Source organism: Petromyzon marinus, chromosome 20 (assembly GCF_048934315.1).
Source record: "Petromyzon marinus isolate PM22_M1 ecotype Great Lakes invasive population chromosome 20, UKy_Petmar_22M1.pri1.0, whole genome shotgun sequence".
Lineage (NCBI taxonomy): Eukaryota > Metazoa > Chordata > Hyperoartia > Petromyzontiformes > Petromyzontidae > Petromyzon > Petromyzon marinus.
This window is the reverse complement of record NC_133686.1, coordinates 527,291-542,054: the sequence shown is the minus strand read 5'-3', so window position 1 is coordinate 542,054 and position 14,764 is coordinate 527,291. Positions and strand designations below refer to the sequence as shown.

Below are 14,764 nucleotides of genomic sequence, written 5' to 3'. Positions count from 1 at the left end.
TACCTCCACCACCTCCTCTACCTCCACCACCTCCTCCTCTACCTCCACCTCCTCTCGTCTCCACCTCCTCTCGTCTCCACCTCCTCTACCTCCACCACCTCCTCTACCTCCACCACCTCCTCTACCTCTACCACCTCCTCTGTCTCCACCACCTCCTCTATCTCCTCTCGTCTCCCCCTGGCGCCGTCTCCGCGTGCTCTGCGTCCCCCGTGCCCGTCACGGCGTCGCGTGCTCGTGACGTCCTCGTTACGTCATCGTGGCGCCCGAGGCCCCTCCCCCCCGGCGTCATCGCCGCCGCCGCCGCCTCTCTCGGAAGCAGCGCTGCCTCGAGCGCTCTCCTCGCCAGCGGAGGCCGCGCCGCCTCTCAACCCCGCCCCTCCTGCTGTGGTTGTGGTGGTGCTGTGGTTGTGGTGGTGCTGTGGTTGTGGTGGTGCTGTGGGTGTGGTGGTGCTGTGGTTGTGGTGGTGTTGTGGTTGTGGTGGTTGATGCGTGAGGAGTTTCGCGCGTCCGTACTCACTGCGGAGTCCGGCGACTGGGCCCCGACTCCTCGTCGTGGACACCTAGCCTGGTACAAACACACCCTGCCCTGACACCCTGCCCTCACACCCTGCCCTGACACCCTGCCCTGACACCCTGCCCTCACACCCTGCCCTGACACCCTGCCCTGACACCCTGCCCTCACACCCTGCCCTCACTGCCCTCACACCCTGTCCTCACACCCTGCCCTCACCCTGCCCTGACACCCTGTCTTGACTCCCTGCCCTGACTCCCTGCCCTCACACCTGCCCTGACACCCTGCCCTGACACCCTGCCCTGACACCCTGTCCTGACTCCCTGCCCTCACACCTGTCCTGACACCCTGCCCTGACACCCTGTCCTGACTCCCTGCCCTCACACCTGCCCTGACTCCCTGCCCTCACACCCTGCCCTGACTCCCTGCCCTCACACCTGCCCTGACACCCTGCCCTGACTCCCTGCCCTGACACCCTGCCCTGACTCCCTGCCCTCACACCTGCCCTGACTCCCTGCCCTGACTCCCTGCCCTCACACCTGCCCTGATACCCTGCCCTGACTCCCTGCCTGTGTGTGCGACAGCCCGGTCCTGGCTCGTGCGGGTCTCAGGCCACACGCCACGGGGCTCGGGCTCCATCGGCCTCCTCCTCCACCCCGGGTGAGTGGGCCGCTTATTGCTGGCAGTTCTGGTTGTGGTGATGGTTGCGGTGGTAGTAGTGATTGTAAATGTGATGATGGTTGTCGTTATGATTGTGGTACTGATGGGTGTTGGCGGTAGTGGTGTCTGTGGTGGTGATGCTAATGGTGATTGTGATAGTGGAGCTGGTGATGAGTGTGGTACTGATGGTGCTGGGGGTAATGGTTGAGGTTGTGGTCGTGGTGATTGAGTGTTTCTGGTGGTGACGATTGTGCTGGTGGTGGTAGCGGTGGTTGTGGTGATTGTGCTGGTGGTGGTAGCGGTGGTTGTGGTGATGATTGTGCTGGTGGTGTATTCTGTGAACTACGGTTCTAATAGGTTGACATACAATGCCCAATTAAGAAGTCTTCTCAGGGTTACACTCACGATTTTCCGCATCTTTAAAGTGGGTGAAATGTTCGTCCGAAATCAGAGGCTCCATCTCATTTGACTCTCATCACCATCATCATCCACATCCATGAGCAATCCACTGCTGGATAAAGGCCTCCCTACATTATTTACATCCGTCACGGGTCTGTGATGCACGAATCCATCAAACGCCTGCACACGAGGAACTAATGACATCACTCCATCTTCTTAGTCAACGTCCTGTCGGCCACGTTCCATTCCTTGGCTGCCACTCTTGTCACTATTCTTGACCATAGGTGTCCCTTCAAGCGACGTGTCCTGCCCAATCGATCTACATTTATTCCCAGCTTGAAGGATACCAATAACCGTGCACGTGTACTTTAAGCTGTTAACTTTCTCCGTTTGAAGTAAACCTTTATTAACGTGGTTTCAGTCAGGATCAAAATTGTCATCTTTATTTATCCTGGAAGAATCCGATGAGCTATAAAGCACTTTTTTTACATATTTCCAGTAGGGGTGGGTCAGCGAGTTACATCAACAAACAATACACAAGACGATATGAGTGCCACTTGCACAAGTACATAAATTTCTGCTCCCCTCCCAAATCAGAGAATCCCCTTGAAGCGCCACGTCAGACACAGAGCTGGCGTCAGGCTCTGCGATGACCAATTTTCCTGCGGGAATGAAGAGGGACGCGCTGTGGCTTAGTGGAATAAGAGGATGAGCTGAACTCGAGCCGACGACCACATCTCAGCCCAGCCACTGGCTGGCGTTCAAAGTCACGTCTAACCGTGAGGTCAGCCGCAGGGCTATCAAAAAGGCATTTTGTTTTACAGATGGATGTAGTCTTGACAGTCAGGAGTGATTTTGCTATGTGTAATCACAATTGTGTGGTTATCGGGTAATATTTAGCATTTTGACCCTGACGATGGCGTACAATGGCCGACTCATTTCGAATGACGTCAGTGGACCTTTAATGTCCACTGTGAAACAGATGGCTCGTATTATTGTGATAATACACCTGCAGTAATAACCAGGCCAGCCCGCCGGATTCAAACCTCAAACCTCTGCAACAAGCGGGAAACGGGCCAATGTTGGTCTGTGTCACTGTGGCGAGCACGGTGGTATTTTCTGTGTATGTGTGTTGGGTATTGTGGTTGGAACGTTTGGGTTGTATACCAACCATCCCCCCCCCCAAACCTCTCTCACAGTGGCCTTTGCTACGGAGTCACGTGCCACCTACTGTGGTCTACTAGTGACCCGGAAAATATTAATGAGAAATTAAACCACATGTAAGACTGTGGGTCTCTATGCGAGGCCAGGGCCTTAATTTTAAGCTGGAAAATATTTCCGCACCCGGCACTCTACATCCAGTATACCCCTCGCTATGGCTGTGGCTACGAGTCACGTACCACCTACTCGAGTTTTACAGCGACCCTGGTTGTCGGGTACAATTGTGCGCGTATCTTCGTGGGGCGGCCTGCGCCTTGAACTTCCCCCCTCCACCCCAACGTTGTTGCCTGCGTAGGTGTCCGTGATGCCCGGCGGTGAGGCGCGGCTGCGATGCTGACGTGGGGCCGGCGGGCCCCGAACCGCGACATCGAGCGGCGCGCCGAGTACCGGGCCCCGGAGCGCTGCACGCCACCCCCGCCCGACATGGGCCGCGCCGGCTGGTTCATCCGCGACTGCTGCGGCATCACGTGCGCTGTTATCACCTGGATGCTCGTCGTGTACGCCGAGTTTGTGGTGACCTTCGTGCTGCTGCTGCCGGCGAGCGTGCCGTACGCGCTGTTCAACGGCACCCTCTTCAACGCCCTCGCCCTGCTCGCCGTCGCCTCGCACTGCAAGGCCATGCTCACTGACCCCGTGAGTCGCTCGCACGGTCACGCTGGCCTGACCCCCTGGTCTGACCCCCCTGCCTGACCCCTCCGGTTTGACCCCTGCCAGTTTAACTCCCCTCCCCCCACAGCGCAATCTCACTGGCCTGACCACCCCTGGCCTGACCCCCCTGGTCTGACCCCCCTGCCTGATCCCTTCGATCTGACCCCTACCGGCCTTACCTTACAAGAGTGGGTACATGTTTTATTTATTAACACGGTTGCTGAGTACCGCCCCAAAAGACCAAGCAGCCAGCAACAAACAGCGCCATCAAAGTTGCACGAGGTGAGAGTTTACATACTTTTGAATTGAATGAGGTTATTATCATTATAAGAACTTGGGAAGAGCTGATGATGAGAGGAGAGAATTCCAAAGTCAAGCAGTGCGAGGGAAAAAGCAGAAAAATAAGTGATGTGACCTGGAGTGTGTGGTTTTTGGGAGTGGGTGAGTGTGTGGGTGAGTAGGTGGGCGAGTAGGTGGGTGGGTGAGTGGTTGGGTGGGTGGATGAGTGGGTGAGTGGGTCGGTGAGTGAGTGAGTGGGTGGATGAGTGGATGAGTGGGTGGATGAGTGAGTTGTTGTGACCTACAGTGTGGTGGTTGAACACAGTTGATGAGATGGAAGAGTCTGGTAGACCGAGTCTCTAACTTGGGTGGAGGAATGAATGAGTGAAGTTCACAGTAACCATGGTGGTAGCAGCAATTGAAGAGTGATAACGAGACGGCTGACCACCGCTGAGCGAGCGTCTCGTTCAGTGGGACGGATCTAACTGAATTGTGGGCCAGCAGGCCCTGTCAGCCTTTCCTGAGACATAAGTACCCATTCAGAAGTGGATATCACAGAGCTACCTCTGAGATTTCTTCATCAAGTGACACGCTGGTCCGCATGCAGTAGAGGGCAACACTTTCTCACTCGCTCTGCCATATGTGAGTAATGTTAATCATGCAGTCAAACCATACTTTCAATTCTCAGAGCTTTAAATTATCCAAAATAAGTGAATAACCAAATTTGTTGTAATAGTTTTTTTGGTGCAGTTATTGGATATAACCTGGATTTAAACCTAGATTTTATCCCAGGAACTCAGCGGTCCGAGCTCCGCGCTGACCTCTGAGCCACCAAGCCACCTAATTGAGTCTGCTATCTTTGAACAGGGTGGAGTTGCCTCATACATCTGCTGATAGCCAGGCAACGTCAACAGAAAGCCAGGAATGTGGCAGTTTCCCCGCTGACTCAGAGCAGTTACTGGCGACGAGTGGCATTATTGACTTACCTTGTGGGCAACATTTTAACGTTTCCCAAAGCGCCGCCATCTCTCACGGTCTCGCAACGCATCAATCCGTCTAGTTTCTACACATGAGATAATTTTATTGCTCCATCTCTGCGGTAGACATATTCTGGGGTGTGTTATGTTGCTGCCACTCCACCGATATTCTTGACTGCTGGCCATCTTCCCTCCGAGCAACGCATCCCGCCAAAGCCTGCAAAATGTTCTTAACAGAACCTTTAGCCCCTTGACCGGCGTACATAAATAGTTCACAAAGATCACTGCGAACAATAACATAATCTAGAGGTCAGGCAACCACATGAGCAACACAACGATCAATAGGACCCCTTGTGGAATGCTTTTCAATCAAGGCTAAATCATTAACGGCTGTCCCAGGGTCTGTCTGTAAAGGAGGGTGACGATAACTCTCATAAAGATGAGTCAATGTAAATTAATTTTTATTTTAAAGTTGTGCTGCGTTGCCACGCTGTCGAAACCGGTCGAGTTAATCAAATGGTTGCCCACAGCTCGGTAGTTATGTCCACATTTCTGATCCATACATCCTAGCAGGTGGTACAAGTTCATAAAAAAAAGAAATACTTCCGAGAACAAACGCACTTTGCACAGTGTTACAGACTCCAAACATACGCATGCTTTTTCTTAGTTGTTTTTTGCACTGCCGTGCGTTGGTGCTTAGGCCATGGATTTCAACACTCATGATGTTCAACAGTGTCCCGTGTTGGGAACGCGCGCGCGTGTGTGGGGGCTTTGTGGAAGTGGCAGCACAGTGGCTAGTGCACTGCGGCTACGAACCCGGTGATCAGAGTTCGATTCTCGCTCATGGCCAACGCCAGTGGCAATTATCTGAATCGATGTTGGGCCTCCCCTAAGTCGACTCAGTCTCAAATGAGTACCTGGAGTGATGTGTAAAGATCGCCACTGGAGAGACAAAGTCAGACGGACGTGGTGCTGGCAACCCAGCCCCTCGTGTGCCATGCCGGCTTTCATAGGTGCTTGCTAGTAGCACTTGCCCCAGCAGTCTAAGGCTATACGGGAGATGTTTGTCTTGGTTTTTAGGCTTTGCGGAAGTGGTGGCACAGTGGTCAGTGTGCAGTTCTACGAACCTGACGACTCAAGCACGATTCCTGCTCACCAACAATAATAGTGGCGGATATTTGAACCAGTCAAATCAGCCTGGTGCAGCGTCTAACCATCAGCACTGGGGGGGACAAAAGCATCCGGGTGTTGTGCTGGCCACCCACCCACCCCCTCATATGCCATGCCGGCCTTCATAGGTGCCTGCAAACAGCCCCAAAAGTCTGTTAAAATCTATACGGGGATCTTTGTCTCTTTGTCCGTGGGCTTTGCGGCAATTCCCACGCGACTAGTTTTGCGTCACGACGTGGCGCCGCTCATCGGTGTCCCCGTGCTTTGACGTCCGCGTCGCAGGGCGCTGTTCCCAAGGGCAACGCAACAAAGGAGTACATCGAGAGCCTGCAGCTTCAGCCCGGCCAGGTGGTCTACAAGTGCCCCAAGTGCTGCAGCATCAAGCCAGACCGGGCCCACCACTGCAGGTGACCACCGCTCCCATGAGCTCGTATCGCCACCCCACGCACCGTCCACCATTTGCGCCGCGTGGGGACGGCTGCCGCCGGGGGTCCCCTGGGGTAGGCTGCAGCGGGGCATCGGCAGGGTCGAGATGAGATGCAAGGCGCTTCGTTGAGTCGCTGGGGCATTTAAGCTCTTACAGAGCTCATTTACCTGAGTTTATGCTCATCTAAAATTTTCAGCAGGGGCATGTCTATCCAAAGGACAACCACTGTTGTCTTCCGCACTGATTTTATCGGCCCCGTAGGGACGATGGGCTGAGTCAACCTGCAGATTGCTAAATTAGGATTACACAGCAGCAACACCGCCCCCGATTGTACTGCAAACCGTGTCCGTGAAGCGTAGCAGTGGCTTCCTCCGTGGTAGCCTTGCGTGACATACAGTGACATACAATGTACTCGCGATTGTAATGATGGTTATCTGATCCGGGCAGCGTGTGCAAGAGGTGCATCAGGAAGATGGACCACCACTGCCCCTGGGTGAATAACTGTGTCGGTGAAAGCAACCAGAAGTACTTTGTACTCTTCACAGTAAGTATCCTCTGCGTGTGACGTGGCTTGCAGGGTGATCACGTGTAGTGGCAGGGCAGCGCAGCGGTAACACGTGTGCCTCGCAGAAAGAAGGGGTGTGGATTTGAATCCTGACTGGGGTATCTTTCGGTGTGGTTTCCTCCCATAGCCAAAACAATGTACATTGTAACTGGTAGTTGCCAAGAACTGCAATGCTGAAAAATTACTTTCAAAGTTACTCAATTGGCAGGACCGTCATGATAAACAAGCAGACAATGCGTCTCCCTCACCTTTCCGTTTTTCTGCATAAAAAATAAATTTTTTTTGTACATTCCACGGCCCTCCACGACCACCTGTGTGAATGCATAAGTTGAGCAGCTTGATTAAATACAAGCAAACAATACAAGAAAACTCTGAACATGCAAACAAAAACATGCTCTGGTAATCTATGCTTTGTCTTTGAAACTGATTGGTCTACACCAGAGACAGCCTTCTTTCAGGCCTAGTCTCAACTTGTGTTAGACCAGCGAATGCGTGGTCTAACACCACAAGTATATGTGGTTAATGGAGACATGATTCCTTGCAAAAGGTTTTTGTTTTATGTTTGAACATCTTAACACCTGTTTTATTGTCAGAAAGGGTAAACCCTATGCTTATATTTTTTGATTTAAAGCTTTCGTGACTGCAGGGATTCATATTCTTGGTTCTTTCGGTAAAGTCACGTAGAAGGGAAACCATAAAATAATAAAAATATAAAACTAATGAAATAATAAAATAATAATATAAATAAGATAATAAAATATATTTTTATTATTTTGTATTATTTATTGTTTCCCTTCTACGTGACTTTACCGAAAGAACCAAGAATACCTATGCTTATACTTTGATACTGGATACTGGATACTGGCAAGAAAGGTCCCATACATAAACACCGTCTAATCAGCAGTCAGGAGCACTTGAATCGCAGCAAAAACAACCAAATACTCCTTAAAAAGAATCCCGAGACTCAGTGAGGCTTCTCTGGGTCAACAATAAGAACAATAATAATAATCAACACGTACTGACGACATCCAGCTATTGTGGTTTCCTCCCACGTGCTGCACGGTCGTGGGATTGGCTAAAAATTGGAATGTCCGATCGTCCTGTTATGACCAATCCCCACTAAAATGTTTATCGGTTTGACTGCCATGTGACGAGCATGACTGTGGCAGGACAGTTGGGGAAGTGCTGCCCCCTACTGTGTGAATCGTAGGTCACTTGACGGGTTCTTACAGGTAGCTCTGTAGTATCTGTTTCCATGGGCACGAAGAGCTGCACGGCTCTGCGAGAGTTCCGAGTGGACACTTGGGGCTCATGACATGTCGCCGGTACCACAAACAGGACACAATGTAATGTTTAAAAATTATGAAAAGCAACGAAGCTGCGGCAACGTGAAGGTCGCTCTTGGTGCCAGTGCAGCGTTGTGCTCTTGTTCATTCACAGATGTACATCGCGCTCATCTCCGTACACGCACTCGTCATGGTGCTCATCCACTTGGTGTACTGCTCCGGGGAGAACTGGGAGAGTGAGTACTCTCACGTCTATTCGCTTGCCTCTGCTCTCATTTATATTTGGTGGCCTCTTCTCTGATATCTATTTTGTTTTTTTTCTGATAAGCATTAATATGTATTAATGTTAACACATTACTATTATATACGTGATTGTAATTGGACGTGTAAAAATCTGTGTTGTAAGAATTGTGTCATTGCACTTCATGGATTAGTGAGCCCTGCGACGACTAGAGGCGCCGTAGTGCACCACCATAATAATAGTGTCTTGAACCAAATCGTGACCAAAAATAATAACAAATGATCACAAACGAAGTGGGAAGCAAATCCTTATATCTCCACAGATAAAACCCCGCCATCGTGCCACGCAACCTGAATTTAATTTGAGCTGGCTCTGTCTGAGTCAGCGACCCAGAAAATCGTCCCGTGCCCGGCACACCACATCCAGTATTACTCTCGCCGTGTCTGTGGCTACTAGTCGCGTTCTGTATCAAGGCGAGCTCCGGTCCGCCAGCGACCCGAGTGGGGAAAATAATCTCCACGTGCGTAACCGTTGTGTCGCGAGCAGAGTGCAGCACGTTCTCGCCGTCGTCCTCCGTGATCCTGCTCATCTTGCTGTCCCTCGAGGGCCTCCTCTTCTTCATCTTCACCACGATCATGTGCGGCACGCAGGTCTACTCCATCTGCACCGACGAAACGGTACGCGGGCGGTGCAACCTCGCGTCCCCTACCGCGGACGCGAAGCCGCGTGTCGCGCTGCAGGCCGCGTCTTCCGGGAGGTAGCTCAAAGGTCGGGGCACTGAGTCGGAACCCCCAGGAACCTGGGTTCGAATCCGAGCCAGCAGCAGCTGCTACCTGTGATTTGTGACTGGGCTGAGATCACCGACTCGCTGCACTTGAGAATCCAGTTTGACAACCCAGATCCAAACCAGGGACTTGGTATTGTTGGCTCCGTGCTCTGACACGCCATTGAGCCCCTGGGCATACACCCATTTCATGTATTTAGTTGTATTCTTGCTTTGGCATTTATTTGATTTGCTACCAGTTTGATGTCTGAATTGGTCTTCGATCTGGTCCAGGTCTCCCTTGCGAAGCAGACCGTATTTACACATCTAACTGGTTGTTTCCAACTCCTGAAGAAATAAGGGTTGGATTGTTTTCTGATAATGGGGGCAATTTGCAATCTGCTACTTGAGACCGACGTAGTAGATATCATTTTAAAAGTGTGATTGCAGATTGTATGTTGGGTATTATTCTTGTGTCATGCGCTTTTGTTGGTACGGGAGGGCCCTGCACTTAGAATGAGATGGGGCCCCCTGTCCCAATTTCCCCCCTCTTTGTAACCCGGTGCCTGGACCCCTCTGACCTGTGGGCCCGAGTGCAGTTAAACCACCTGCACACTCATACCTTCAACCACTCAGCTTCTGGTGAAACGATGCAGTGAATGGTGATGGCTGCTCTGCAGGGAATTGACCGTGTATTATTATGATGATGACAGGATTGATCGTGGCTGATGATGATGATGACTCTGTGCTGTGCAGGGGATCGAGCAGCTGAAGAGAGAGGAGCCCCGATGGGTGAAGCAGTCCAAGTGGATGAACATGAAGTCCGTGTTTGGTCACCCGTTCTCCATCGCGTGGTTCAACCCTTTTGTAGCACCGGATTACGGAAAAGCGGAGCCGTACCAGTACACGGTGTGACCCGTGCCGGCCCCACCGCCCGCTGTGCGTGTGCCAGTGAGTCCCGGGCATTATTCGGGACGTGACCACAGACACTGACGCCCGGTGGAACCCGGGCTTGGCTGGAGTCGGCGTGTAAATTGTACGCACGTGTGTGCGAGCACACGCGAGCGAGTGTGTCGTTGTGGCAATTTTGAGATCGTGCTGAATTAATTCTCGCCTTAAAAGTCATTGGGTAAAGAGCATCTCGGTAATGCTTAAGGCAAGGGAGGAATCGAATACAGTGTTTGCCAAATATTCGATGGACGTTCACAACGATTAACGCGTAGGCAGCACCAACAGCAGCAGCAGGATCGCCTCGCTGTGCATGGCATTGAGAGGCACCTTCGCCACACGTAGAATTTGTAATGATACTGTGATCATGAGCGACTGTGCTGCTGGTGTTGGGAAGCGACCACTAGCCTTCAATAAATAGTGCCAGGATACTGCGTTCATACGTGTGTGTGCGCGCCCTGCAGTGTCACAGGGCACAGCGGAAGGATTCCGGGTGCCATTCACGACTCGCGTGACACTCTGGGGCACTTGATATTGCTTCATGCCGAGGGTGAGGTGAGGTGTGCTGTGGGTAACGCGTGTAATTCGAGTTCAAATCGTCACGTTGCTAAGACTGCACACCAATAGGAAAAATATCCATCGGGCTGCCGACAAAAATCACAAACGATGATGGCGGGTCGGCGCATCCTTCTGGCTGCCTTTGTACATTTTAGTTATTTTAATCTCTCCGTTGTGTTTTCGGCTTGTGCCGCATGCTGTTCGGCACGACGTCCCGAAGTTTCTCTAGACGTGCCGAGAGCTTCCTCAGGAAGGGAACGATCTTGAAGAAACTTCGGGTATTTAGGTGATGTCAAAATCAAAATACAAGTGTAAAGGAACCGGTGGGTCTCACTGACAGTGGCGGGTTGTCGCTGTTGCTGTGCAGTCTTTGACCCCGCGTGTCTGGGTATCATTGACAGCCCCCGTGCAAGCCTGTGAGCGGGTTATAAATTGGCAAACATTACGAGTGTGTAATATTATGCAAATATTCCAAAGAGTGATTTTTTTTTTCTCCAAAAAAAGCTCTTTTAACGAAATGGAAAACCACTACATTGTTTACTATTCTCATAGAGTTTTACATCAGTTGGAAATACATGATAGAATGTCATAGCGCTTTCCATTTTAATCAAAGGGGTGGCACTTGACAGGAATACCATTGGGGCAGTACTTCTCAGTCTTTCATGATGCCAAGCTGGGCCACGCTATGTCAATTTACAAAGGTGGTGAGCAAGGCTTAATTTCAGTTGGAGCTGTCCGGGTCAGATATATTGAAAATAATGCATGAGAAATTAAGCCGGAGGGAGGGTGACACACAAAATAGTATAATGCAACACTTGTGTGTATGTGTGTACGTTAAACTTCTTTCGCACCGTACATAGCCAACCGTGCTAATCGGAGGTGCGAGGGAAGGATAACAGACTAAACACAAAAAGCAGTTCTGAAGAAATTCGATTTTAAATTAGATTTAAAAGTGCATAGCTCCAGTGGCTTCCTAATATTAGAAGGAAGAGCGTTCCAGATGGCCGCAGAAGAACATCTGAAAGTGCACGATGCAGTGATGGGTCTTTGTTCGATGGTTAGCCAAAAGCCGCTGCTGTTCGGATGACCGGAGTTCACGTGATGGTTTATGCTCCTTGAGATCAGCAAAGTTGTGTTGCTGGAGGATGCGCATGAGGCTGTGTGGAGAGAATCCCCAATTCGATGATAATCTTCTGCGATGGTAGCGGAGGCGGTCAATCTTAATTGAAGTAAATAAGGAGTCGACATTTTTACGGAAACCTTGGGTGAGAAGCGCTGAACGGTGCCGAGTGCAGTGCTGTAGTTGAGTGAATTAAAGATTTTTTAAGCCGTTTTTTTTAACGTGAACCTTGTTTGATCGCAGCACGTTGAGGCGGTGTTCACCCCGCCACCTGCACGTGCGGCGGAGACCCCCGCATAAACGCGAACGTCGGCAAACGCCGCGCGCTGCAACGCATCGTGGTCCGTGGCGAGATGTCACTCCTGTCCGGAGATGCCCTCCCCCCCCACCAACCTTCCGCCCCCTCAAAGGCTCAGCCCCCCTTGGACATTTTTAAGTCAAAAATATCGGTTACAATATTTAACGGCGGCGGTGGTGGTTTTTCTTCAGCGAAGCGATGGGCGCCGCAGCCATTCCTTGTACACGCAGAGGGGTGACGGCCCAAGCTGATGGACGGGAGCGGAACGCATCGTTGCCCCGCTCTTTCTGGCGTGCAACGTTTCTTTTAAACTTTGTTTATCCTTGAATGTGCCGTGCACTTCACGTTATACGCGCTGACGTGACAGGGTGGCTCTCCAGCGTTGTTAGTTTCTCATTGCATGAGAGCCGGTACAAGCCAGCCGGTACTGCACATGCATCACACCATATATGGTACTGCACACGGCCATGTGAAATGATCTGAAAAGATAAATGAGCAGCCATGCAATTTCTTGCTCACACCACTGCTGGCAGAAGGGCCTCCACGAGCGGGATCATTTAGAGGATATTTTGGCCTCTTTCACACCGGCCAGCCATCTCAAAAGAGATGGGAGTCCCCATACCGACACTTTACCCTGCCACACGCGACCTGCCGATGGACAAGGTGTGGTATACCCATGTGGACACTGCTGCGTGGACAGAGGCAGCCATGGGAGGGAGGGGTGAGAAACTTGCACCGTTTCAACTGCCGCCACGGAAGAGTGAATCGCACCGATGGCCTGGGTTGCAAGTCCTGTGTGCTCACCGTTACACGAGGGCAGGATCCCCAGATGTGACCTCGGAGCAACAAATCCGGGCCTTTGGTTGACTCTGGACGGAATAATGACCGTGTCAGATGTCTCCCGCTGGGACTCTGCTACCAGTAGATCGCAGTCGGCCTATCGTCCTTCGTTTGCTCTTCCAGCGAGAAGGAAAAGCATCACTTGATTTTTTTTACACCGTCTTTTGACGAAGACCAGCCTCAAAACTTGCTCAAATTTAATTGTAATGCGGAACTAATCGCACACTAAAAAGAACGCCACTGCCGTTCACAATGTTGAGTTTTCATCGCTGTGTAAAATTGTGCGGTGCGTTTTAATGTCGCAAAGCACTGCCGCGGGACGTAAGTTGGCGTGAACATTCTATCTTTGTACGTTTAGACAGTGTTTCACGATCTCATAGCAGGCTATCAGTGAACATTGGAGCTGGCGCGACAGCAGTGGCACCTGGCGTTTGCTGACCTCGCTGAGAGATTAAAAAAACATCCGTTGTGTTCGTAACTGTGGTGACTGAGCTTAGAGAAGCCTCTTTTCTCGGCATACCCGCACAGATAAATATCAGTGGCCTACATATTTGTTCAACCAGTGGAACATATTTGACGCCTCAACAAAAATGCCCCACCACCACCTCTACGTATTTGTACCGCTTGCAAGATGATTCTGAGCTCATCAAATATTCAGGAATGTAAACCAAAAATCCTAAATATTAGTTCTTCAGGGCACAGATATTCAGGGGGGGAGGGTGAGAATCATTCTCTGACGTCGGGCTCACTGCTTGAACCAAAACAATTGAGGCTGCAGTCTGTTCAAAACTGGAAGTTAACAAACTAGTTGACTGCCCTCGCAGTGATGTGGCTATTGGGTGTGCCGGCGGTGCCACTGCTCCATTGACCAGTGGTTCAAGCTTCATGCTCCACAGAGGGAAGTTGAGCCGGGACCCACCATTGCATTCATTCCAACAGGGCACATGCCAAACGCGCTCCACCCCTGGGCACCCTCGGCTTAAACGGTCCAAGTGGACTGGTCCTGAGGTCTCGTCCACACCTCGCAGCCAGGGAATTCACGTGGCCATGCTAAATTAGTTTGCAGAGTGGATATGGGAGTGGGGTTGCGTTTGTGGTCAGTGTATGTAAATACGGAATGTGAATAAAGGCACGGACTGGCAGTGTGTGCTTATTATGTTGGTGCAGTCACGGAATTGATTCTGCCCGGTGTTGTGTGCATGTTTGGAATTACATTGAGAGACCAACACGGCAGGGGGCAGGGTGCGTGTTTGAAACGTCCAGGCTGGCCTGCCAACGATCCGTCCTGGATGTAACCCTGCGAGATTGTATGAGGAGCTCGCAGATCCTTGAACGATCTGGACACAGACCTATCAGTGCGCTCCAGCAGGCGAGGCTCGCTCATGGAGCCCCCTGTTTGGCCGGATGGAGGGGGCTAAACGGGCGCGGCACGACCTACAGAAGAGATGGAGGATATGGAGCTGAGTGGACTTGCCAATAACTCGTATCAGCGGTGTTAAGATCGGCCTCTGTGGAAGAGGCTCGTGAAGGAGGCTTCTGGGCAGTTGGAGGCAGTCGCCCTCCAGCAACATCGAAGGGCGGAGGAGCGACGCTCACAACAACGAGCGAAGCGCTGGGCTGATAAAACTCAGCGAGTTAGCACAGTGGGGAGCATAGGCGGTGCATTTGCCAGTCATCTCAGTCGGTCAACCTATGGCACCTGGGTCTGTTCCGTGACCTCCTGCCAGCGAGCCGTCACACGTCACTCAGCCTCAAAGTGCACGTAGCCTGGCACAAACGACGTCAGCACCACTTTGTGGTTATATTAAAGTATTAAAGCTTTCGTGACTGCATAAAATTACTCATTGGTTTTT

At 51.3% G+C, this 14,764-nt stretch overlaps 1 protein-coding gene across 1 annotated transcript; it reads left to right on the top strand.

Moving 5' to 3' along the window:
• The first annotated feature begins 138 nt into the window (after positions 1-138).
• On the top strand, positions 139-14,053 carry ZDHHC3 (zDHHC palmitoyltransferase 3). The gene is made up of 8 exons (XM_032957815.2): positions 139-568; positions 1,096-1,171; positions 3,087-3,424; positions 6,148-6,272; positions 6,740-6,836; positions 8,298-8,379; positions 8,931-9,061; positions 9,904-14,053. The coding sequence occupies exons 3-8, from the start codon at positions 3,122-3,124 to the stop codon at positions 10,060-10,062; spliced, it is 897 nt and encodes a 298-aa protein (XP_032813706.1). The 5' UTR covers positions 139-568; positions 1,096-1,171; positions 3,087-3,121; the 3' UTR covers positions 10,063-14,053.
• The last annotated feature ends 711 nt before the right edge of the window (positions 14,054-14,764 follow it).

Excerpts from the sequence above, each read along its gene's own strand:
- ZDHHC3 (XM_032957815.2), top strand. The coding sequence starts at position 3,122 with ATGCTGACGTGGGGCCGGCGGGCCCCGAACCGCGACATCGAGCGGCGC. Across the intron at positions 3,425-6,147 it reads AGGCCATGCTCACTGACCCC|GGCGCTGTTCCCAAGGGCAA; the intron begins GTGAGTCGCTCG and ends TCCGCGTCGCAG. Across the intron at positions 9,062-9,903 it reads CCATCTGCACCGACGAAACG|GGGATCGAGCAGCTGAAGAG; the intron begins GTACGCGGGCGG and ends TGTGCTGTGCAG.